Here is a 22,970-nt window from a genome sequence, read left to right on the forward strand (position 1 = left end):
CAGGAGCAGTCTCCAAGGGGCGTGTAAACCAGTGTTTCCGGTAGCAGCATGAGGCACTTGCCCTTGGTGCTCATAGGTCAGATGAAGGTGAGGTTCATGACGTTTCTGCTGTGGCTTCAAGTGTTGTGTTTGGCAGGGGATGTGACAGAAAAAGGAGTGGGACCCCGTGGGAGGCATTCCCTTCCTTTAGTGACATTCCCATTTGGGGGAAGCGGGGACGCAGGCTCAGGGCAGGAGTTCCACCACCGTTCCTTCTGCAGGTCTCATCCCACACTCATTAGGAGGCTTCCAGGAGCTGCTGGGGGGACGCTGAGCTTCGGAGCACAGCAGGCTCGGCTGGACCCGGGCTCCTCGCTTGCACTGTGGATGTGCTGCTGGACCTCCCAGAGCCCGGGGGCCGGAGCAGGAGCAGAAGGAGGTGACCCCAGGATGGGACCAGAGCCTTAGCAAGCTCCCTCCAGCAGAGAAGCTCCCCCTGAGCCCTGGCACTCTGGTTCACACCCACTGCTGCCATGGTCACTGCCCTGTCCAGGACACCCTCCTATCTCATGTCCCTCTGTTCCTACAGTGGCCAGAACGGACTTTTCTCCAGAGTAACATTTTAGAGTGAATCATCACAACGAACACCCAGACCCAAGTCAGTGAGCAGCTCTCTTGCTCAGAATCGAGTGTTTCCCACAGCCCTAGTGCACTCCACCGAGCACATCCTTCCCACGGTGCCCCTGTGGCCACCACGTCCCTGTCACTGAGACCTCAGGCTGCCCTGGCCAGCCAAGCCCCAGTGCACGGGCCACCGCCACACAGAGCGCCTGTTCCTGTGACCAGGCCTGTCCCCCATGGACTGCAAAGCCGCGCAGAAGGCACCTGCGTCTCAGCCAGCTCTGTCTTCCAGCCAAGCAGTACGCAAATGCTTGGAGATTGAAGGAACGACCAGCGTAAGAGCACATGCCGTCTGTAGGTTGCATATGTTCTGTGTTGAAATATGAGTGTGCTTGCTATGCTGCTGCCTACAGCACAGCGTTCATTCCTCTCTCTGAGGAAAGAGCCTGGGGTAGGGGGAGAAGCGGGGCCTCCACCGCTCCCCACTGCGCACAGCAGCGTACAGTATCCCAGGTTAGGGTCAGGCACTCAACAATCACAGCCATGTGCGAAGAGCAGGGAGCCCAGTGCCGAAGGCAGCTGAGCCTATTCGGGGCTGAGAAGAAAGAGTGTACTGCAGGATGGGGGCCACAGAAGTGAGGCCAGCAAGGGTGGCATGTGCAAAGGCCCTGAGCTAGGGAGACTCCGGCTTCCTGTGAAGATGGCTCAGTCACAGGGGCAGCCAGTGAGCAGGAGCCCAGCCACCCAGCAAGGCAGGAACAAGACCCAGGGCCTCTCCCTCTTCACCCTTAGGGAGAGAGCACCTGACTCAGAGTCAGGCCCACAGAGGGGCTGGATGAATCCAGGAACCACAGCCTACCCCTACTGAACACATGCCCCCAGGGATCACGACATGCCCCAGGGAGGGAAACAGGGAGATGGTGTGCTCACCTGAGGAGTCCAAGCAGCTGTTGATGCTGGGGCATGAAAACCTCTGACCAAGGATCTCAGGATAGGCTTCCAGAAAGTCCACAGTCTTCAGAGGGCTCTCTAGGCGCACACCACCTGCAAGCACACCCAGGATCTGGAGTGACCACCCCACCCCACCTCGCTGAGCACCTTGGAAACTGGAGGATCATGGTGAGCAACACGTTTCCTTCCTAGGGATGCAGGGTGTGCCTTGGTGGGATGTCTCTTACGTTCAATGCGGGATGCCAACAGGCTGAGGAGGTAGCTGCTGGTCTGCTGCAGGAGGATGTTGTTGTCACCTTCATACGTGCAGTTTGGGTCATTGTCATTCCTCAGGTCACCCAGGCGGTTCACTGCAATGAAGCCACGCACTTCGTCACTTAAAGTGCTCACGAGAGGCAGGAACCCGACTGTCCTGGCTGGCCCGACCAAAACAGCACTCCCAGGCTGCCCAGGCCCCCACCACGCCTCCTCCTGGGCTGTGTCCTCCCAACCTCCCAACCAGATGCTCGTCTTTAAGGAGACATGAGTAGCCACAGTTAGTGTGACTACTGACTTTGATGCCCCAGTGCAGTGCAGATGAGCAGGAGTGCTCGAGAAATGCCCAGCATCGCCAGCTTCTCCCTCTGTCCAGCTGACACTGAGCCTCAAGTGGTCAGCTGGCAGGGCCCCAGCGTGCGGGTCACGACAGACACAGGCTGCTGCAGGGGAGCTGCCTACCTCGTGGGGGGCAGGCATCATTTTACACAAGAAATTTCAAATGTCTCAGGGCGCCGTCAGTTAAGCGTCAGACCCTTGATTTCAGCTTAGGTCAAGATCTCAGGGTTATGAGATCAAGTTCTGCCTCAGGCTCCACACTCAGCACAGAGTCTGCTTGGGATCCTCTCTCCTTCTCCCTCTGCCTCTCCCAATTGTGCATACACTTGCTCTCTCATTCTTTCTCTCTCTCTCTCAAAGTAAATAAATCAATCTTGAAAAAGAAAAAAGAAATTTTGGATATTCCAAGACATCTCTGTTTTCTTTTGCTGTCTCTCCTGTCTGTTAAGGGACCAGATTCCTTCACATATTTTATAAGGTACGCTTTCTAGACGCCGTTGTCTGGGTCTCCATCCTCACCACATGCCCTACACAGTGCTGGCCGAGGCAGGACCCTGTGTTGTGGTATACTGCCATCGTCCTCGTTTTACAGGTAAGGAAACCGAGGCACAGCGAGGTTAGCTGGCCCAGGTGCAGCTAGACAGGATGAGTGGAGGGAAGAGGAGTGGGACTCCCATGCTCACATGCTGCTGGGAACAGAGCCTGAGAGGGTGTAAGATGTTCTGCAGCAGACATGGGGCTTGTGGTCCCCTGGAACACCTGATCGTTTCCCCCCCAACTCCCTACAGACCACTCTACAGAAACAGCTGGGCATGACCACAAAGAAACAATTTGAAACAATTCACAATTGATATTAAACCTAGGCAGAGCCCCATTACACGTACCCCACTGAGCTGGGTTTTGCTAGTTTCAGCCCAGCATTTGTACCCTGACACCTGACTCAGTTGTTTATGTTGTCTGAGGGGCTACAGATTCCCTTTCATTATTCTATTTCAAGCCCAACAAAGCAAACTATTTATGGTGTCTCTAGGAGCTGTGACAACAAACAGAAACTATAGAGCACTGCCCAGAGGACAAGATGTGTAAGTGACGTGGGCGCCACCGCAGTCACCCGTTCGTCAATGGGTAACGGGGAGGCAGAGCGTGGTGGGAGCCCAGCAACCACTGCTGGCCGCCTGCGTGACAAGTAACTGGAGCAGATCCTCACTGAAAGCACGTAATGAGCCACAGACCATCACTGTAATGATTTAGGCAAGAGCCTAAAATGCTTTTGCAGAGGTTATCAGCTTGAAAACAAGGTTGTTGCCGATTCTGTTGTTCGGAATGCGTGTGGAGCCTTCTCTGGATAACTACGTTTTACCAATCACTTACTGAACACCAGCACACGGGACGTGTCCTGAACACTGAACACTCTGACAATTACCACAAATGAGAGGCCACTGGCCACGTGCCACATGCCCTACACAGTGCTGGCCGAGGCAGGACCCTGTGTTGTGGTATACTGCCATCGTCCTCGTTTTACAGGTAAGGAAACCGAGGCACAGCGAGGTTAGCTGGCCCAGGTGCAGCTAGTGAGTGGCAGAGCAGGAGTTGGTCCCCGGCTGTTGGCGGCCCACTCTCTTCACCACAAACCAGCTGCCCAAATAAGAGCCAATGCCAATAAAAACTAACTCTCTTTTTCTAAGTTTTTTTTTCACCCAAATAAGACCTGGTGCCAGTTTACTGCCAAGTTGTTCACCAAACGGTTACAATTCAAATGAACAGAGTATCTACTGTCTGCTCTGGTTTCTGGGGGGCTCCTTCACATAGTCTCCCCACTGTTCCTTATCCCCAGACGGAGGCCAAGGAACGTGAGCCAGACGCGGGGGCATCTGTCTAGGGCAGTGGGCTGGCAAACCTGCTTTGGGAAAAGCCCAGACAGTGAACATTTTAGGCTTGATGGAGATGACTCGACCCTGGTTGTCATGCAAACATGGCCACAGAAGATTCATGAACGAACGGGTGCAGCCACATTCTAATAAAACTTTATTCGCAAAAACCAGTGGTGGCTGACTTTGGCCTACAGGCAGTCGCCTACTGACCCCTTGAGTCAAAAGTAGAGCTATAGACAGAAAACCCAAGAAATGCTTCAAAACCTACCAGCCAGATAGCCATGTCCTCCACACGCCTCCCGGCATTCCTGAATTCCCTTCTGGGCAGTCCATGAGGCCAGGGGCTTGCTGGCCGACACCAAGGCATGGATCTCACGTCCGAGCTCTGCCTTAAGAGAGGAAGTCCAACAAAAACAGGTGAAAAGAGGCTCTGACACCAGAGGTCAAAGGTCAATTCACCCCTAGCGTCAAAGGCTCGTGTCCCCTCTAGTCTTATCCAGGACACCTGACAACTGCAGGAGAAAAAAAAAAAAAAACAATTTTAGCTTAAAAAGCAAGGATTCATCTCAGAGTGGAGACATTGTGCCATAAGCAGTTTCACAGCCACAAAAACGGATGGACCAGAGAGTTCTGTGCAGCAAACAAACGCCAGGGCGTAAGGACGATCGCAAACGCAGAGCATAGAAGCAGAGAGTACACGTTATACGGTTTATGCGAAGCTCATGAAACTGAAACCAAGCAGTGGGAGAAAGAAAAGCAAGAAACCAGACAGGAGGTGGAGGTAGGGCTCCCCTCCGAGGAGAGGTGAGGGTGGAGACCATGTCCCAAGAGACTGCGCAGGTGATGCGATTTCTAGTTGACGCTGCAAGGCTATCCCTGGCCAGCGGCCCCGGGCCTCACATGTCTCATGATATCCTTTTGCTTCTACTTAACATTTAACAGGTACAATAAAGAAAAAGAGACATGCACACCTGCTGAATAAGATGATCCCTGTTACTGGTGTTTTTGGTGTGAAATAAGGACCATGTCTAGGTCCCACTGTGCCTCAGTTAAGCACTGAGTTTCAGAAGGAATATAGCATGCTTACTACACTTTATTACATTATTAATAGGAGAACGATTCCAATGTCAGCTGGCAAAAGTCTCAGTGACTCACGCTGGGGAAAAACATGTTTAATCCCTGCGTTCCCGTGGACCTGTGTGCTGCTGAGCAGTGCACCCTGCTGGCGGCCTCCACACCACCCACCACCCACCCACCCCCACCCCCGGATGTTTGCGCTGAGTATTCCAAAACGTGCTAATTCAATACAGGCCTTTTAGGGTGTTGTACATAACACCGATCTGCAGTATTTCTGATTTGTTTTCAGACACATTCCTTGTGATTCATTTTACTCATGCCCAGGAGGCAACATGCAGGGCCATGGAAAGGCGGTTGTAAGCCGTTTACACAGGGATCAGCCAAGGATGAGTCTACATAGCTGCCGAGCTCAGTGCACACTCATTTCTGGCATAAATCCTTGACTGTCAATTCAAATCCAGTCAGCTGGATTCAGACCTTTAGAGGGTTGTTTACGAAAGGATCAGAACCGTGAAATCTACTGAGGAGCCGGTAATGTGCAATCTGCCAAATCATCATGTTCTCAAAAGGAGGAGGACAGCTGAGCTCACAGCCTGGAGTCGGAGTCACGTCAGCACATCCCTGAGAGCTGGGAACATGGACACATGCCCGCGCTGTCCAGATCAGTGAGGGTTCCACGAGGCCCGGGTGGGCAGACACAGCTCAGGAAGTGGCCCGGCAACCCCACAAAGCCACCACGGACGACGGGCGTTATTTTGAAAGACAGGCTGAGTCTGTGCCGATCAACATCAGTGAGAGTCAATGATGATGAACACTGCGGGAGGGCGGGGGGGGGGGGGGGGGGCGGAGGGCAATAAGGGCGTCATCTCACCTGCCTGGCACTCTGGTCTTTCCCCATGAGGCCCTGCTGAAGGTCCACCAAGTCCAGGAAGAGTGATTTAGAAAAGTGGTCTAAGGCATAGACGGCCGCCAGATAGGGGAGCAAGCGCCATTGCTACAATCAAGAAGACCCTCACATTACCACACCACACATCCTCGTGGGGAGCCCACCCCCTCCCCCGCGGGGAGCCCACCCTGCCTTGCAGAGAACATGCTCCCCCTCCCCGCAGAGAACCAGCCCCTCCGGATGCCCAACGGCAATGATGACCAGGGCAGAGTCCAGGGGCAACAGGTCAGCAACAGCAGGATCTTGCTGCCACAGCCAGGAGGCCCTCTGCCCTGATGCGCTTCCAACCCAGCCAGTCCCTCCCATCACCCCACAGTCTTGCCCACAGGTGCTGCTTCCCGTATACCATGTTATTGGAACAGTGATGATCAGCCACCTACAACTGAGGAAGCCAGCCGACTGCACTGGCACGCAGGGCTAGACACTTTATAGCTTGTGCTCTGTGTGCCTACCAAGGATCAAGCAACCACCCCTCAGCCACATGGGGAAACTGAGGCTCACAGGGAACTAGAAGTCCCCCCAAGGCAGGGACGAGGTCTCTTGCACATCCACTGCTACATGGATGGAAGGGGGGGTGTTGAGGAAAAAGCAGGAAAGGAAGTTATCACCACCACCATCAACACCACCGCCATCCATCGCTTACTGAGTGCCGGGTGCCAGATGCCCTGCCGACTGGTTTCCATGGATTGGTGTATTTAATCCTCACAACCGCCCCACAAAGAGGTATTATCATCAGCTCTAATTTATTAACGAGCTAGTCAGAACGCAGAGAGGTTAAGTGCCTTGCCCAAGGGCACACAGACAGCACGGTGGAGCTGGGGCAGGAGCCTAAGCGCTGCGTCCAGGCAGTCAGGTGCACTGACCTCACGAAGGACGTGGGATTCATGGTGGAGGGGACAATATGCGCCACAGTCACGAACCAGATATTCTGCTTCTTCTCATTTATTTGTTATTAAAACAGGCTCCCAGCCATGATAAAAAATGTTAAAAGAAACTGGGATTCTGTTATGGTTCCTTCCAGCTCTCACTCGGACACGCCTGTGCTTACACAGAGCTTGGGCCAAGACCAGGTCAGACTTGCTATTGAACTCAGAAGGAGCCCCCTGTTTGACCCGTGATGCCCCCCGCTGTGACCTGGGAACTGCAACCCTAGCCCACCAGGTGAAAGACAAGTGTGTGAGGAAGGGGTGAGGCCAGGTGTGTGAGGAAGTCCCGAAGCTTCCATGTGTGAGGAAGACCCAGGTGAGGCCAGGTGTGTGAAGAAGTCAGGAAGGCGAAGGGAATGAGGAAGTGGGAAGGCCAAGCATGTGAAGAAGGAGTGTCAGGAAGTCATAAAGTCCAGGCGTGTGAGGAAGGGCTGATAGCATACAAGCACCATGAGTATTCTCCAGGATAAAATTTATCTCCCTTTGCCAGGAACTAAGGAGCTTATTATTGGTGTTGCCACCTGGGATCCCCTTTTGCCATCCCAGGGTGCCTCTCTCCTGAGGAACAGCAGGACGAGTGTCCCTCCTGCTACTGGGTGATGTCACAATGAACAGCTTGAATGCCCAGCTGCTGTGGCTGATTATTCCCATAGGGGGTCATGTCTGAGGGACGTTGTGAACCATCAGAGCATGGCCCTGGACATGTGGAGCCTGCAGTGCCCTCAGATACAAATGGAGTGAGCCCCTCACCAGAACGTGCTTCCTCCAAGGCCCTTATTTTGGCTCCTGTACACACTCCTTTTCAGGAGGACCCACTGACAAGAAGTCTGCTGCCCAGCTGCTAAGCTCCCCTTTCAGCTGGTCCATGAGCAGCCTGAGGTCTGACCTGCCCCCGGGAAGCAAAAGGCAGCACCCAGCAGAGCATGTGCACATCCTCACAGGCGGGACTGGTGGCTGGACTTGGCCAAACCAGTACCTGCATCTGATACTCCAGCACCGGGACTTCCTCCTCATCTGATGGCCCAAACTGACACCGAGTGGCCGAGAAACGAAGTGCTATAGAGACAGCCAGCTTTAAGTTCACGGTGGACATGCCCACAATGGCGACCCGGCCCATGGACAAGGTGCCCAGGGATGCTCCGAAGCGCTGCCGGTCATCCTATGGAAGAAAAGCACATGGTGAGCATGAGCAGGGCAGCTGGGCCACCTCGGGGACACTCCTGCAATGACCACAGGGCCCGGCTGCCAGGCCCACCCCTAAGGGCGCCCCCGACCCAGACTTCCAGGCCAGGGCTACAGTGTCTGAGTTGTAGATGGCAATAGCAGGGGACATTCAGGGGATGCTCTGCTATGGAGGCAGCAGGCAGGAGGGATAGGGCCACACGAATCCACACCCTGTGTGGGAACCACAGGCTCCTGGCCTCTCAAGTAGGACACAGTCTGGCTGTGCTAGTGCCAACATTCTGTTCCCATGACCCCCATTCCTCTGGAATTCCTCCTTCCGCACAGAAGACAACCTTCCTGAGGGCTGTGACGGTCACTGGCTGTGTTCTTTTATGATAGATGGTAGCCTCACATGCATTTGTGTTAATCTCCTGTCGCCAACCTCAGGGCCTTGGGCACGATTTTCTACAGCAGTGGTGCCCTGGGAGCACCCAGCTTCCAGCCTTAACTGATCTTGCCATCCCGGCCTCCCTCACCTCCCGCTGCCTCTCCTGCCTTCATTTCTTTTAGTATTTGGACTTCTCTTCCAAAGTCCTATCCCCTGTGGTATTTGTGTGGCAACCCTGCAAACCCCAGTGAGCCGGAGAACATTTACAACACCCTGACACAAAAATGACAGTTGGATGGATCATCGCTGGGGAAATCTGAAGGCTCAGAGAGTTCTACTCTGTGGGAGTCAAGCCCGCACCCTCTTTCTGGAGGATCTCATCTGTTTTTCTGTGAAATGTTTTCATTTCTCTACAGTGTGTTTGCAGCGAGCACTCACCCGACTTCTCCCCAGGGCTTCACGGGCCGTCCATTGGGTCTTCTTCCCTTCCTTCACGTGGACATTCCTCTTCCTTACCGCTCCCTTCCCCTCCTCTCACTCTGCTGCAGCCTCTCCTATGTGCTGAGGACCCCTCTCTCGGGCCTTCCAGCCTCCAGCCTCCAGCCCGTCCCCCGTGACGCTCATCCCCTCTGCTGTATGCCTTCTGCTCCTTCATTTTCCTACTGGCTTCTGATGAATGGCTGACACTACTATTCCCATTGGTAAGAGACTCTGGCTCCATGTTGCCGACTTTTCTCCTCGTCCCTAGCATCTCTATCATGCTTGCTTCCAACTGAGCTGTTCCAACTCTGATCAGGTGGGTGTATGTTGTGGGACAGAGTCCTCTGAGGCTCATGTGCTCCTGGGGATGCAGCCACCTCAGCTGTGAGCTCAGGACCTAGGAGGTGACCAGCTGCTCCAACATGGGCCATGGCCATCGTGCGTCTAACCCTCCAAAGAATTTAGGGATGTGATGAGCCCCGGACACCAGACAACATTGTCGCCCCATTTGGATATTTCATCACACAACCGATGCCCTCAAGCTCTTTAGGGGAAACAGCAGCAATAGGGCCAGCCTCCCTAACTAACCCGGGAGAGCTGGGTGGGGGGGTGAGGTGGGCAGAGGAGTGGACATCCATGGGCAGCTGTTGGCCAGCATCTGTCATCATGCCCAGGCACCAGAGGGTGCAGCTGACCTAAGTGACACCTTCCTTGTTGGGGGTACTGGAACATGAACTAGAAGAAATTTGCTGCCAGCCAGCCCAGCAAGGGTGGTGGGACTCCTTGGAGGCCTGGGGAGTGTCCTATGCAGCACTTTCCACCTGTAAACTTCTCCATCTGGAGATACCTGTACCTTAAAGGGGGTGACGTAGGTACCCTCGAGGGTGACCTCTCCATTCCGGTTCAGAAGGTCTTGGCGAGGAATTCTAACCTTGTGGAACATGGCAAATCTGTGCAGAGACACAGCAGGACTTCTGGTTAAACTGGGCTCTGGCCCTGGGGCTTATCTACTCTCCCTGCAGAAACCTGACAGATAAAAAGCAAAGGAAAGCTAAAAGGGTGACAATCTCCCTTCCCAAAAGAGAAAACAAGAAAAGTCACTAAGGGCAGGAAATTTCAACACATTTTTCTATTTAAAAAGTAGATTCAGAGGGTGACTGGGTGGCTCAGAGGGCTAAGTGTCTGCCTTCTGCTCAGGACATGGTCTCAGGGTTCTGAGATCGAGTCCCCGTGTCGGGCTCCCTGCTCAGTGGGGAGTTTGCTTCTCCCTCTCCCTCTGCCCTCCCTTACTTGTGCTCTCTCGATCTTGCTATCTCAAATAAATAAATAAAATCTTTTTTTAAAAAAAGTAGTAAAAAAAATAAATAAAACAAAACAAAAAAAAAACCCGTGATCTGTATGCGGTGGGGCTCTGTGCGGAAGCAAATGACCATCTACTGGTAATCACGAGGCCAGGTGCCCTCATGCTGCTGGGACAAAGCTGGTTAGTCAGAAAAGGAGGGAAATTACTTTTTTAAAGATTAGAATCTCTGGTTCTTACCCTTAAGTCTTATACCAGGATCCACAATATGACATGAAAAACCAGCAAACTAAGATTTTAAAACTCTCATGTTAAGCAACAGAACCGTGTTATTGTACCCATGCTCAGAAAGCATGTGAATTCATTTCTTTTAGAAAGCTAAGAAGAATAGAGGCCCACACACGTCATTATAGATCACTTACGCATTAGCAATAGAAGGTATCCTTTAGAGCTGTCAGGTTGAGAAAACCTACTTCATAATAGTCTAAGGGACCAGGTTATACAAAGGTATGGATGTTACATACACTGAGCAAAAACCCCAAACCGCCTTAGAAATCTCAACAGATCACACAGCAACTTATCTGATTACCAAGCGCATTTTCAGTGTCATCCAGAAAGCTCTTTTGACCCATAAGAGGCCATGGTGGGGAGCACAGCGTCACCAAGCCTGAGTGGGGAGCCATCCCTCTTTGCTTACCCTAACTCCAGCCAGAACTGTGGGCACCCCCAAGATGGGGCCAGGCACCCCATCAAAGCCGGGCACCAGCTCTGCCCAAACGGGGTCCTGACCCCCACCCTGCTCCACCTGTGTTCACTCAGCCGCCACTCCCTCTGGTCCAGTTCACTGCAATAATCGTCCCCGGGCTCTGTGCAGACCACATCCCTTGCAGAGAAGCACAGGCCTTTCCAACTGCTGATCATAATGATGAGAACCTGAGCACATCCCTTCGACCCATCCGCCCTCCAGCCCCAGAATGATGTGGGAAGCTCTCAGATGGGGCCTGGCCTACTGTTCCAGCAGCCCCACCTGCCTCCCAGCCTCCAACCAGGTAGCACCTGCCAGGACCCTCCAATGGGCCAGGCTGTCCCATGATCTGAGGCATGTCTCTCAGAGTGCCACTACATCCTCCAGAGGCCTGTCACAATTCTCCTCTCACTCCGCCCTGCAGCAGGTAACTGGTGGTCCCCTGGCACCACTACCATGTGAACCCATTCTGTGGTGACTGCTCACTGTCCACAATCTCACTGAGCCACCTCCTTCTGGTTGGCAGTTTCTATGGGCCTTACTGACCCTTTGTTATAGAGCCATTGGGCCTGACACTTGAAAGATGCTTGCTAAGAGACGTGTAGTGGGTTGCAGCAGGCAAGACATCGTGCCCTGGGTACCACGGGTCTCTCCACCACCCCTGCATGCAGGCCAGCCTTGGGGGAAAGACGCAGCACACTGTCCAGGTCTCCCAGGGAAGAGCAGAGACCCAGGGCTGGGTGCAGGGCCGCTGGCAACAGCCCCGTCCCACATTCCTTGGGGAACATCTAGGGGATCTGCCGGGCAAGAAGGCACAGCCAGCCACCAGGCCCCCGCCAGCATCCAGGCGAGAGGCCAACCTCTGCAGGTCGCCCTCCCAAGTATGAAACCAGGGTCGGCTGCAGACCAGCTCCTCCACAGGTCTGGCTGGGAGCAGCTGAGGCACTGCCCAGGAGCGGCTGCAGCACCTGAACCTCCATGGGGCCGCTCTGACTGGCGGCAGTGGAGGCCCCCCAGGCCGTGAGCCCACACAGCCACTTTCAAGAATACACTGGATGCCAGTACCCCCAGAGTGTTCGAGACTATTACTCGGAAGCTGAGGAATTCTTCTCCAAGCACAACTCAGCAAACTCAAAGTGCCTTTTTTAAGGAATGGAAAATCTTCCCTCGTTCTTGCAGCATGGAGACAGAACAGGTCTCAAGGGGTTTATACCCATGAAAGGATTCACCAAGCTTAACTGAGAGCAAACCCCCACATATTCTCTTTTGAGCACATGCAAACTACAAATGCCGTCCTAGAAACAGTCAGATGGCAGCAAAGCCAGTGTGTGTGTGTGTGTGTGTGTGTGTGAGAGAGAGAGAGACATGGAGGCATAACATGGGGTCTGTGTGACAAGATGTATATGCATGACATGTATGTGTGAAACAATGTATGTGAAACACAGTGTGTATAACACACGTATGTGTGATGTGGGGTGTGTGTGACACACGGGTGTGACACGGTGTGTGACAGTGTGACACAGGGTATGTGTGTGACACACGGGTGTGTGGGGTGTGGAGTGTGTGACATGGGTGTGTGACAGGGTATATGTGATGCAGGGTGTGACACAGGATAGGGTGTATGTGGTGTGAGGTGTGTGGGGTGTGTGTGGTGTGGGGTATGTGTGGTGCAGGGGTGTGATACAGGTGTGTGTTATGAGGGTGTGTGACACACGGTATGTGTGATGCAGGGTATGACACAGATGTGTGACACAGGGTAGGGTGTATGTGGTGGGTGTGTGTGGCACGGGGTGTGTGTGTGGTGTGGGGTGTATGACACAGGTATGTGTTATAAGGGTGTGTGATGATGCAGGGTATGTGTGATGCGGGGTGTGTATGTACAGGGTATGACATGGAGTGTATATGACATCGGTATGTGTGACATGGGGTATGTATGACAATGGTGTGTGTGTGACACAGGGTGTGTGTATGACAAGGGGTTTGTGAGATGGGGGATGTGAGACAGGGTGTGTGTGACATAGGGTGTATGTGCACAGGGTGTGACATGGAACATATGAGACACAGGGTGTGTGTGTGACATGGGGTGTGTGACAGGTGTGTGTGCACAGGGAGTGACATGGAGTGTGTGTGACAGGGGGTGTGCATGTGACGCGGCTCTCAAGTGGCAGATGAGGCGTGTGTCCCTGTCACGTGTTCCCTGCCCCACAGGCGTCTAGGAGGGGACAGCACTAAGGGACTCGGAGGGCTCATGGGCTGGCATCAGCAGGGCCCCAGGACCTGAGTGAGTGGCCCCGAGTGGCAACCCCGCAGAGAACACGGGACCCATTGAGGTCAGGGCACACACTCACCCGTTGTCTATACCATTCAGTCCCACCTTCTTCCCCATGTCGCCAATCATCACCCCTGGCATAGGAAGAAGGGTCTTGGGGTTCCGAATCTGTACAAAACATGGAAGACAACGAGTGGCAGCCATTAGGACCTCACAGAAATGAAAAAGAACACAATAAAAAACCCCCGTGACTGAGCCCCAGGCTCCCTTCCTGTATCTGTGAGGGGAAAGAGGGTAAACTGTGTCCCTCGAAAACGGGACCTTAAAGAGCCAGGGTTTTTGCAACTATAATTAAGCCAAGGATCTGCAGACAAGGTCCTCCCAGATCACCACAGTGGGCTCCAAATACAATGACAAGTGTCCTCTAAGAGACAGGATGTAGCCCCAGCCCAGGGACCCGGCAGCCACCAGGGCTGGACAAGTGGACTGTCCCCTGGAGCCTGGGGGCGGGGAGCTGGCCACACTGATGTCAGAGATCCAACCTCCCACTCTGTGGTGCCGTCTCACTGTGGCAGTGCCCGGTGACCAGCATGGGAGCCGAGGAGTCCTGCAGCCTCGAGGCCAGCAGGAAGGTCACCTTCAGGTTGTCGCTGGACCAGGGCCATGACCACACACCCGTGCACATGCATGCTGGAGGAGACATGGCCTGACATTAGCCCCACAGATCTCTGCTCCCAAAGTGGGGAAGGAGCACTTACTCAGGCACTAGACGTAGCTAGCAAATGGTTCCTCACCATGGGAGCTCCACGCCAGGGATACAGGGCTGCACCCGAGAACACCAGTAGAGTCGTGACTCCCAACCGGGTGTGAGCCTGCACCGTCCCCTCCCGCTGGGGACAGGTGTCATGTCTGAGAGCATCCGGCTGTTCTGGCTGGAGGGCACCCTGGGCATGAGTGGGTGGAGCGCATCCCACTACATGGGGCTTGGCCCCATCACAAGAGGCTGACCCAGCCCAAACGTCCACTGCCCTGGCAAGAAACTCTGCTTTAAGGAAATATACTGAGTTCATGCTATTCGGAGTTTAGCTAACTGTGGAATCGCTTGCTTTTGTTGATTTTGGTGGAACAACCATCTGATTGGATTGAATGCCATGATAACAGTATTTCAGATAAAACAAAGGCTGAAGTCCACATGTAAATGCTCTTTCCCCTTCCTTGTCTATTTCGGAAAGGCCTGGTGAAGATTCAGATGCTAACTATTCATAATGGTTTGAAATTGAAAAAAGTTGGAAAGAAAGTACACACGGAGAGAAGACGCACTAAAAGAAAACTAGTTGGGGACGCCGGGGTGGCTCAGCCGTTAAGCGTCTACCTTTGGCTCAGGTTGTGATCCCAGGGTCTGGGATCAAGTCCCACATCAGGCGCCCTGCATGGAGCCTGCTTCTCCTTCTGCCCATGTCTCTGCCTCTCTCTGTGTGTCTCTCGTGAATAAAAAAATAAAATCTTTAAAAAATATAAAAGAAAAGAAAAGAAAAAGAAAAGAAGTTGGTGCTTTTTGAGGAGCTGCACAGAAAAACAGCGCGGGGGCAAGGCCCAGTTCACATGGGAATCAATGGCCACACAGTCACCACAAATTCCACACTAACCTCCCCATCAAGGAAAGGGAGCAGACTAATGCCCAGAATGGAATTAGTTAAGGTCATATGATCTCAAATTTGACCGTGTACATTTACAGTTTGTGAGGCCTGCCGACTGGACATGAGAAAACAAACTTGAGAAAAATCACACCCCTCCACCAGATGGCTACACCCTGTTGCATGCATCATAACTCTGAGTAGCTTAGTGATTCCCTGTTTCAGGCCCTCTTCCTTGATGGTGACAGGGAAGCACGGCACCCACAAGACCTCGCTAGGTGCACACGAGGCACACAGAAATGCTCCGCTGGATGGAGGGGTGACATGGTCCCGCCGGAGAGTCAGCAACAGCACAGCTCTCTGAAGTGAGGGCCGGGAAGCCTGAATGAAGCTGAATCCTAGCCCAATCCCCACAAGAGGCCCATCCAGGTACAAGTCTGTACTCAGAGCAGCATCACATGGAAGCCTGACATAATGACAAGTGATTTCTGGTCTGCATGCGGGGACTCGAATGTGAATCGAAAATAAGCACATGAGCAATGAGGAGAAAGGGACCCACTGGTCATCACTGAAATTAAAACCCTTTGTGTCTCAAAGGACACAAATGAGAAAATGCAAAGAAGACCTCTGGGACGAGAGAAAAATCATCTCTCGGACGAGGGGTGAGTCTCCAGGATGCACAAAGAGCTCTCAGAACTCAACAACCAGAAGACGAGCCACCCAATGCAGAGAGGCACTGGACCAGCCACATGACGGGAGAACTGTGACTGTGACCGTGCCCTGCAATGGAAGAAGCCAAGCAAGAACCGGGGCCACAGGCCAGGGCTTGATCTATAACTGCCGGCTTCCCTCGCATGTGTCCTGCTGCCAGCCCAGGACCAACCTCTCAGAGCCAGCCCGCTCCCCTGAACAGGCTCAGTGACTGCCCCAGCCTCCCCAGGGACTGTGGCCAGCTCTGAGCAAACAACTTTGCCTTTCCCTTAGAGGGGGGGAGCGGGACTATTTCCACAGGGCAAGGGACTTGAACAGGTGTTTCTCCAAAGAAAATACATACATGGCCAACTGGCACACGAAGAGCTCAACACCATTTGGGTTCTACGAAAATGCAAATCAAGACAGAACAAATACTAACACTGCCCATGTGGGTGCTTGTTTAAAGAAAAAAAAAAAAGGAAAATATATATTGGTGAGGGTCCAGAAGAACCCAGAGAATACAGAGTGGCGGGAACTGTGGGAAGTGGTACGGTGGTTCCTCAAAAAGTTAAACACAGCATGACCAGAGGACTCCACAAGTCCAGGCCCGGGCCGATGCCCCAAAGACCGAAACAGTGTTTTAGCAGACACCTGCTCGTGAGTGTTCAGAGCACTGTTCACCACAGCCCAGAGATGAAAACAACCCGAACATCCACCGACAGGCAAGTGGATATGCACATCGGGGTCCATCCATGCAATGGATTGATTATTCAGCCTCGGAAAGCAAGGAAGTTCTGGCAGCTGCTCTAGTACGAGTGGACCTCAAACCCACACTACAGAAAGAAGCCAGATGGGAGAGGTCATGCTGTTGGATCCCTTCCACATGAAATGTCAACAGGCAAACCTGTAGCCAGGGGCTGGGGAGGGGGAACAGGGAGCCAATGGGGGCATGGGGTGTTCTCCTCAACAGGAAAATGTTCTGGAACTCAGGACAGCCCTGGGGACACACCAGATGCCACTGAATTGTTCACTTCAAAGTGGTTAATTGTATGTTATATGGATATCACCTCAATCAGGGAAAAAAAACAAAAAAAAAAAAGACGTGGCTGACTTCCTTCTCTCCTGAGAGCCTCTCACCAGAAAGGTCTTAACAAAAATGCCAGAATAGGGTCTGGGTATGGGGAAGTGGGGCTCCCATTCAGTATCCAGTCGCCAAGACAGAAAGGCCTTAGACAAACTTCCGGAAGCTCGGCTTCAGGGACACCGCAGCCGCCCTGGGCAGGCGGGACATGGGCCCCGCAGGAAGGCAGGAAGCCCTGGCCCAGCCATTGGTACCAGGTGTCCTCTTGGTGGTAGCTTCCTGCTCATGACCGGGGAACAGGCTACCTCAAGGCCCCCAAGATGGACTTCATGTCTTAGACCTGCCAGCTCAGAACCATAGGAGGGTGTGGCTGGGAAGCCCAGGATTGTGACAAGTGTCTGAAAACTTGGCGCCATGGTCACCAGAGGGATGGAAAGACTATCCCTCGAGTGATGGTGGGTCTAGACCAGGGTTGATTGACCCCAGCAGCCCTGACTCCTGGGGCTGGATGATGCCCTCTTGGGGGCAGGCGGGTGGGGTGTCCTGCACTCAGAGGATGCTGCCCAGCCGAGAGCCACCTCACCTGTACCACAAAGGGGTGCAGGCCGTGGCACTGGCCCTCCGGTGTGTACAGCTGAGCGAACACCACAGCGTGGGTAGCAGTCTTGCCCATATTGCCCACCCAGAATTTGGCAGCTTCAAAATCAGGGGAGTGTATGATGAATTCCTGCACAAGAGAGAAAAAAATTAAAGTTATAATCAAAGTTATAATTAACAACTGAAACACACGCATAATTCCTTTCCCTTTTGGATCTATCCAACATTTTCTGTTGAAAATTCCTGTGGAAGACTAAGTGGATGAACGGCTGACTCCTGTCTGTTGCAGGGAGCCCTGGTTTTAAACACAGCATACCCTTGTGTCCCATGACTTAACAAAGACACATCCATGGAAAACTAGGACTCATGTCAGACAATAAAATATACACCCTGGGGTGCCTGGGTGGCTCAGTCGACGCAGCATCTGCCTTCAGCTCAGATCGTGATCTCGGGGTCCTGGGATCAAGCCCTGCTCAGTGGAGAGCCTGCTTCTCTCCCTCTCCCTCTGCCCCTGCTCATGCTTGCATGTGCTTGCTCTCTTTCTCTGAAATAAATAAAATCTAAAAAAAAAAAAAAAATCACCAACTATTATAGCAGCTGGCCAGTGCCCAGGTACTGCTTACTGTGATGCCTCACCTCCTCGGGGTGCCATCCCTGGCCACAGCCCTTGAGTGGAGCCCCTCCTCTGTGCTCCTACTGTTTCTCTTTCCATGGCCTCCCCCCAACTACAACCTCCATAAGGGCCACATGACCAGGAGCACAATGCAGACACTTGACACGTTGAGGTGAATGAACATGGGTTAAGGGATGGGCCGGGAGGCTGGTTCATTGAGGCAGGAGATGAGCAGAAGAGCAATGAGGGGGTGGGCCAGGGGCCTTGGAGGGCCTAGGGATAAGGTGGGGTGGTGGTGGGGCGCTTGGTAACCAGACAGAGCCACCGTCTGACCATGAGTCACCTGCTGCGTACATTGCAGGCCAGTGCGGGCAAATGCTGTGCAGGTTTCCTTCTCCCTGAAGGAGGTAATGTCCTCACACAGCCTGGGGGTGTGTACAGGGTTACCAGCTCCAGGTGCCCGGGTGACTACCTAACAGATGCTGAAACCCCACAAAAGAAAAGTAGGGGCAGGGGTAGGCCTACCGGTCCTGCCTCCTGCTCACCACCCTGTGGCACCGATGCCTACCGCAGCCCTCAACCAGCTGCCGCACACGGCAGCGACTCCTCCACCAGACACCTGTTCTCGGCAGGAGTCGCTGAGCAGCAGGCTGCCTCACAGCCATGGCACTGCCACTCTCTGTGCCCATGTCTGCCCACAGCCTTCACGCGGTCTCAGCCTGTCACACCTGCAGATGTCCTCCCTGCGTGTGGCACACTGAGCCCACTCCCTTGACGTCTCCACAGTCCCCAGTGCACCTGACTTCTCCTTGCTAGTGTCCGTTCATGTCTTCCCCAAGCACATGTGAGTCCCTAGAGCAGAGATCTCTCTGTTGCACTCACTGCTAGGTGCCCGGTCTCCAACAGCAGGGCCAGGCACATACGAGGTGCTCAACAATAGCTGTCGTCTACACGGATGCCTAACCTGTGGCCCACAAAGGGCTCTGGGCTGCCAATCCCTCCAGCTCTGACGTTACGCTCTGATCTTCACTGAGGTGCAGATGCCAACAAGCAGCGGATCAGAACCAGGCTGCTCCATGGATGCCACACTTCACCCTGCCTCCCCACTTAGCACTGGGAGCCCACAGTGCCAGCGTGCAGAGCACAAAGACAAGGCCAGGCCAGGCCAGAAAAACCAGGGTTCAGATAAAGGCATCTGGTTGCTGGAAAGCCAAATAAAACCCCAAGAGGGCCATGGGCGATCTCTCCACTCTATTCTGGTGTGGAGAGCTATTGGCACTGTGCCATGACCACTGCTCCCTTGGCCCTGCCCTGCCCTGCTGGGGGCTCCCCTTAAGTCTATGGCTCTGTGCACCTGCAGGCAGCACCGACGTACGCGGTGCACACTCAGCCCACATTGCTGAAGAATGAATGAGTTATGAGTGAATACACAGCACAGGGCTTATACTTTCTGTTACAGACTCTTCCAAACACGCTACCAACAAGAGGAAGGCAGAGGGTTCCTAAGACACCAGACCAGGTGTAGAAAGAGCAGTGGAGGGTGTGGTCTTCAGAGAAGTGGAGTGGTCCGGCACAGGCACAGAGGGCATGGAGAGAGGAGGCTGCCCTGACCTGTGTACCTCATCCTCTCCCAGCCCTGCCTTCCCCTGCAGCATTGACCACCCAATAAATCATGACTCCACTAGCTGACATCTGTGTACCCCTACTGGAGCCTAGAATGTCTGCTCCCCAAGAGCAAGGACACAGACCTGAGCGCCCATGGCTAAGACCATCACCCTCATGGGGCAGCACTCCACAGATGTGCTGGCGCAATGCACAAGGCACAAGGCAGCAGCCATCAGTGCACACCAGTGTGTGCCATCGGGTGCAGCAAGGCGGTGCACTCTGAGGGACCAGATGTCAGGGCAAGAGAAGACAGAGCAGGCCCCTGGCTGGCAGAGCCTGGTCTCAGATGGGGACCAGGCAGCTAGAAGGGACCAGGGTCAAGGGTCAATCTTCGACAGAGCGAGAGTGCATGTGTGTGTGCACAGGCAGGGGGAGGGGCCTAGGGAGAGGGGGAAGCAGACTCCCCAACACGGGGCTCAATCCCAGGACCCTGAGATCATGACCCGAGCCAAAAGCAGATGCTTAACTCACTGAGCCACCCAGGTGCCCCGCACTGAGCAGCTTGAACCGTTTACAAACCCAACACCAACAGGCTGCCTGGTGAACCAAGAAATAAACCCTTTATGTCCCAAGCTGCCACTTTGCAGGGTGATGATCTCAGTGTGCATGTGAAAAGCACACGTGCACAAGGACGGGTTTCTGAGCATTGGGACAGCACCTTACACATCCTTGAAGCCCAGAGGCCAATGGGAACATAACAATTACCTGGGTAATGGGGTCATAGTGGGCCGTTGTTCGGATGGCCTTGGCATTACTCCCATGGCTGAGTTCGGTCACGGCAAAACATCCAAAAATCTAATATGGAAGCACAAAATGGGGTAAGGCAAGAAAGCTCTTTCTGCGCACCCCTGGAGGGGCCCCACCACCATCCTTCTGGAAGGACTAAACTATAGGCCAAAGCATCAACTCCCCCCACACACAACCAGCTGGGGTCTTACGGGGTCATGGGGCCATGCTGGACACCACGGCCCTGGCCTCTGGGAACAGTGAAAACTGAAGGCTTCGCTTTGAGAGCCACAAGCTAAACCCACCAAGTGCTGGGGATTCGGGACAGCATGCTGGGGAATACACAGCCCCCAGGAGCCCCCTTCTGCTCCCCGAGGTGCACGGGGAGAGAGTGCAGGCACACAGGTCACTGTAGCTCTCGTCTCACCTCCATGTTGAAGATCTTTGGAAGGTACTTTAAATGTCTTTCAGAACCCAAGTTGTATATTGCTAATCCAAAAGTCTGAAAATACAAAATCAGCATGCAAACAGGTGAAGTTAAAAGAGTCCTGCTCTTCTGCACTCTGGGAGTGGGAGTGGCAAGTACTGTAACGTCCACAGGGGGCTGAGACCCGGGTCCCTGGGCTCAAGCAGCTCGTGTAAGTCAAGGGCAAGCACCTCCCGCTAAAGATGCCCCAGGGAAGTCCCGACCAGCCAGATGGGCAGAGACAGGAGCAGAGGGGGAGCAGAGGGAACCAGGGTGCAGGACAGGGGGCAAGCTCTGCTTTCCATCAGAGCCCCATGGTGGGCCACAGGTGTGCCAAGGCCACAGACACGTCCTCACCTCTGCCCGTGTACCAGCAATGGGAGCCCTGGCATCTCCTCTGACCTGCTTTCCCTTCCCTGCTGGTTTTTGCTTTTTTTGTCAGGTTTTTTTGGGGCATTGGGGGGATGGGGGTTGGTATAAAGAAGTCCTAAGCTCCTCTTCTTATAGGGCTTTAACTTGCACTGTATTCTCATCAAGGCCTCATGTGCACAAACTTGCATGTACAGCTGAGAAAGGCAGGACCTCTCCCTAAAGCATCATGGGATCTGCCCACACATTCTAATCTCCATTCTGGCTTCCCACACAATTTTTTAGAAATCTCTTAAGATATGTGCTGCCAAAGTGAGCGCTAGAAATCTCTTAAAAGAAACATTTCCCCAAATGCTCGCGTCCCCACGAACCTCCACAAGCCAGCAAACACTGGCGCGCCAGCAACCACCACACCCCGTGGGCACCGTCTACATCTCATGAGGACCTGCTCTCTCAGTGCTCTTCCTCCTGCTTGGGCCTGGGGCGGCTTTGCATGAGGCAGAAAAGGCATGCTCCCCACCCCCCACCCCTCCTCGCCACCCACTTACCACCATATTCAGCAAGAGCCTGATAGCCAGGGACCAGTCATACATGCCCAGGCAGTTGGTGAACACCTGAAACCACAGAGGGTTCGCTACCATGTCCTCCAAGGGGAGGAGGTTGTACTCCATGATTCGCTTGCAGCGGAGGAAGCTCAGCTCCCGGTACCTATCCAAGGAGATATCTTCCTCGTGGGAACGAGCGAAGAGCGGGTCATTCTCCAAAGTCGAGAAGATGGTTTTCTGGAAATGCAGGAGACAGGGAGTGGGCCACTCAGAGGCCAGTGACAGATGCTCACTAGGCTCTTACTATGGTTTTCTCAAGGCTGCTGGCTGTGTGGGACACGGTCTGACCCAGAACCCAGGGGCAGATGAAAGTCCTCCTATGCTCCTTCTTGGAGCTGCAATGAGGCTCGCTTGGCGGGCTCATGGGACACAGGCCATGCCGGGGACTAGCTGGGGTCTTCAGAGGCCAGATGGCCCACCTGTGCCCGTGAGCTGGATGCCCAGCACACCCTCGGGGGTCAGCCTGGCCCACTGCCCACACGTCTCACCTTCAGGCGGAGCACGTCTTCGCCTTCCAAGAACAGCACCAGCTCCTTCCAGCAGAAGGAGGCTCGGGCGCGGTAGGCCTGTAGGGGCCCCCTGGGGAGATCCAGCAGCAAGGCATCTGCACCGCCTTCCAATGGGGACGCCATCACTGGGTGTCAGCCTGCAGGACACAGATGACCTGAGCCAGTGAGCGAGTGCACCGTGTGACAAGTAGGAGAAAAGCAGACTCCCAAAGTGCCGGCCAAAGAGAATTGTCATACAAGACCTCACGTCTACCTTCCCTAAAGACAAGGTAAGGAGACATCTGAGAGCAGAGGCTCCATGCTTCCATCCGGCCCAACAACACCTCACCCTCTCTGGACCACCAGACCACTCCCCAAGGCCCAGCCAAACCTTATGGCCCAGGAAGCCTCCCTCTGGAGTCCAGTCAATGCTGGCTGGTCCACTCTGACAACACAGGACAGGACCAAAAGTCCCCTTCCAGCCTGCCTGGGCATCAGACAGGAGCCTCTGAACACGGACTTTTGTCCTGAACTCTCTTGACAAACAGACATCTGGCTTCCCACCAATAAGCCAGGCCTCCTGAGGCCCAGCCTTCTTGACCAAAGAATGATTCTGGAAATTTCTGAAAGGAATGGTTCCTGTCCACACTGCCCTGGCTCTCAAGGCACAGGATAGGAGGGGCCTGTGAACCTAGACTTAGGGGAGTGGCAAGAAGGAGAGT

At 53.9% G+C, this 22,970-nt stretch overlaps 1 protein-coding gene and 1 long non-coding RNA gene across 4 annotated transcripts in view; one reads left to right on the forward strand and one right to left on the reverse strand.

Moving 5' to 3' along the window:
• The window catches only part of ACOX3 (acyl-CoA oxidase 3, pristanoyl), a 51,533-nt gene that overhangs the window by 15,535 nt on the left and 13,028 nt on the right, over window positions 1-22,970 (reverse strand). For 2 of the 3 annotated variants that reach the window (XM_038533161.1, XM_038533162.1), the window contains exons 2-13: window positions 22,249-22,406; window positions 21,704-21,937; window positions 20,748-20,822; window positions 20,300-20,389; window positions 17,303-17,446; window positions 13,391-13,479; window positions 9,851-9,947; window positions 7,942-8,124; window positions 5,965-6,087; window positions 4,285-4,405; window positions 1,779-1,901; window positions 1,531-1,644 (exon numbers count right to left, since the gene is read on the reverse strand). In XM_038533161.1, coding sequence (XP_038389089.1) covers window positions 1,531-1,644; window positions 1,779-1,901; window positions 4,285-4,405; window positions 5,965-6,087; window positions 7,942-8,124; window positions 9,851-9,947; window positions 13,391-13,479; window positions 17,303-17,446; window positions 20,300-20,389; window positions 20,748-20,822; window positions 21,704-21,937; window positions 22,249-22,392 — 1,537 coding nt within the window. In that variant the 5' untranslated portion in view covers window positions 22,393-22,406. Of the gene's footprint in view, window positions 1-1,530; window positions 1,645-1,778; window positions 1,902-4,284; window positions 4,406-5,964; window positions 6,088-7,941; window positions 8,125-9,850; window positions 9,948-13,390; window positions 13,480-17,302; window positions 17,447-20,299; window positions 20,390-20,747; window positions 20,823-21,703; window positions 21,938-22,248; window positions 22,407-22,639; window positions 22,789-22,970 lie in introns of those variants that run through there. The other variant, XM_038533163.1, reaches the window with a different exon arrangement.
• Window positions 7,600-9,222, forward strand: LOC111095251. Its single transcript, XR_005357165.1, has 2 exons — window positions 7,600-8,144; window positions 9,066-9,222. It is a non-coding gene; the product is annotated as an uncharacterized LOC111095251 (long non-coding RNA).

This window comes from Canis lupus, chromosome 3 (genome assembly GCF_011100685.1).
Source record: "Canis lupus familiaris isolate Mischka breed German Shepherd chromosome 3, alternate assembly UU_Cfam_GSD_1.0, whole genome shotgun sequence".
In the NCBI taxonomy this organism is placed as follows: domain Eukaryota; kingdom Metazoa; phylum Chordata; class Mammalia; order Carnivora; family Canidae; genus Canis; species Canis lupus.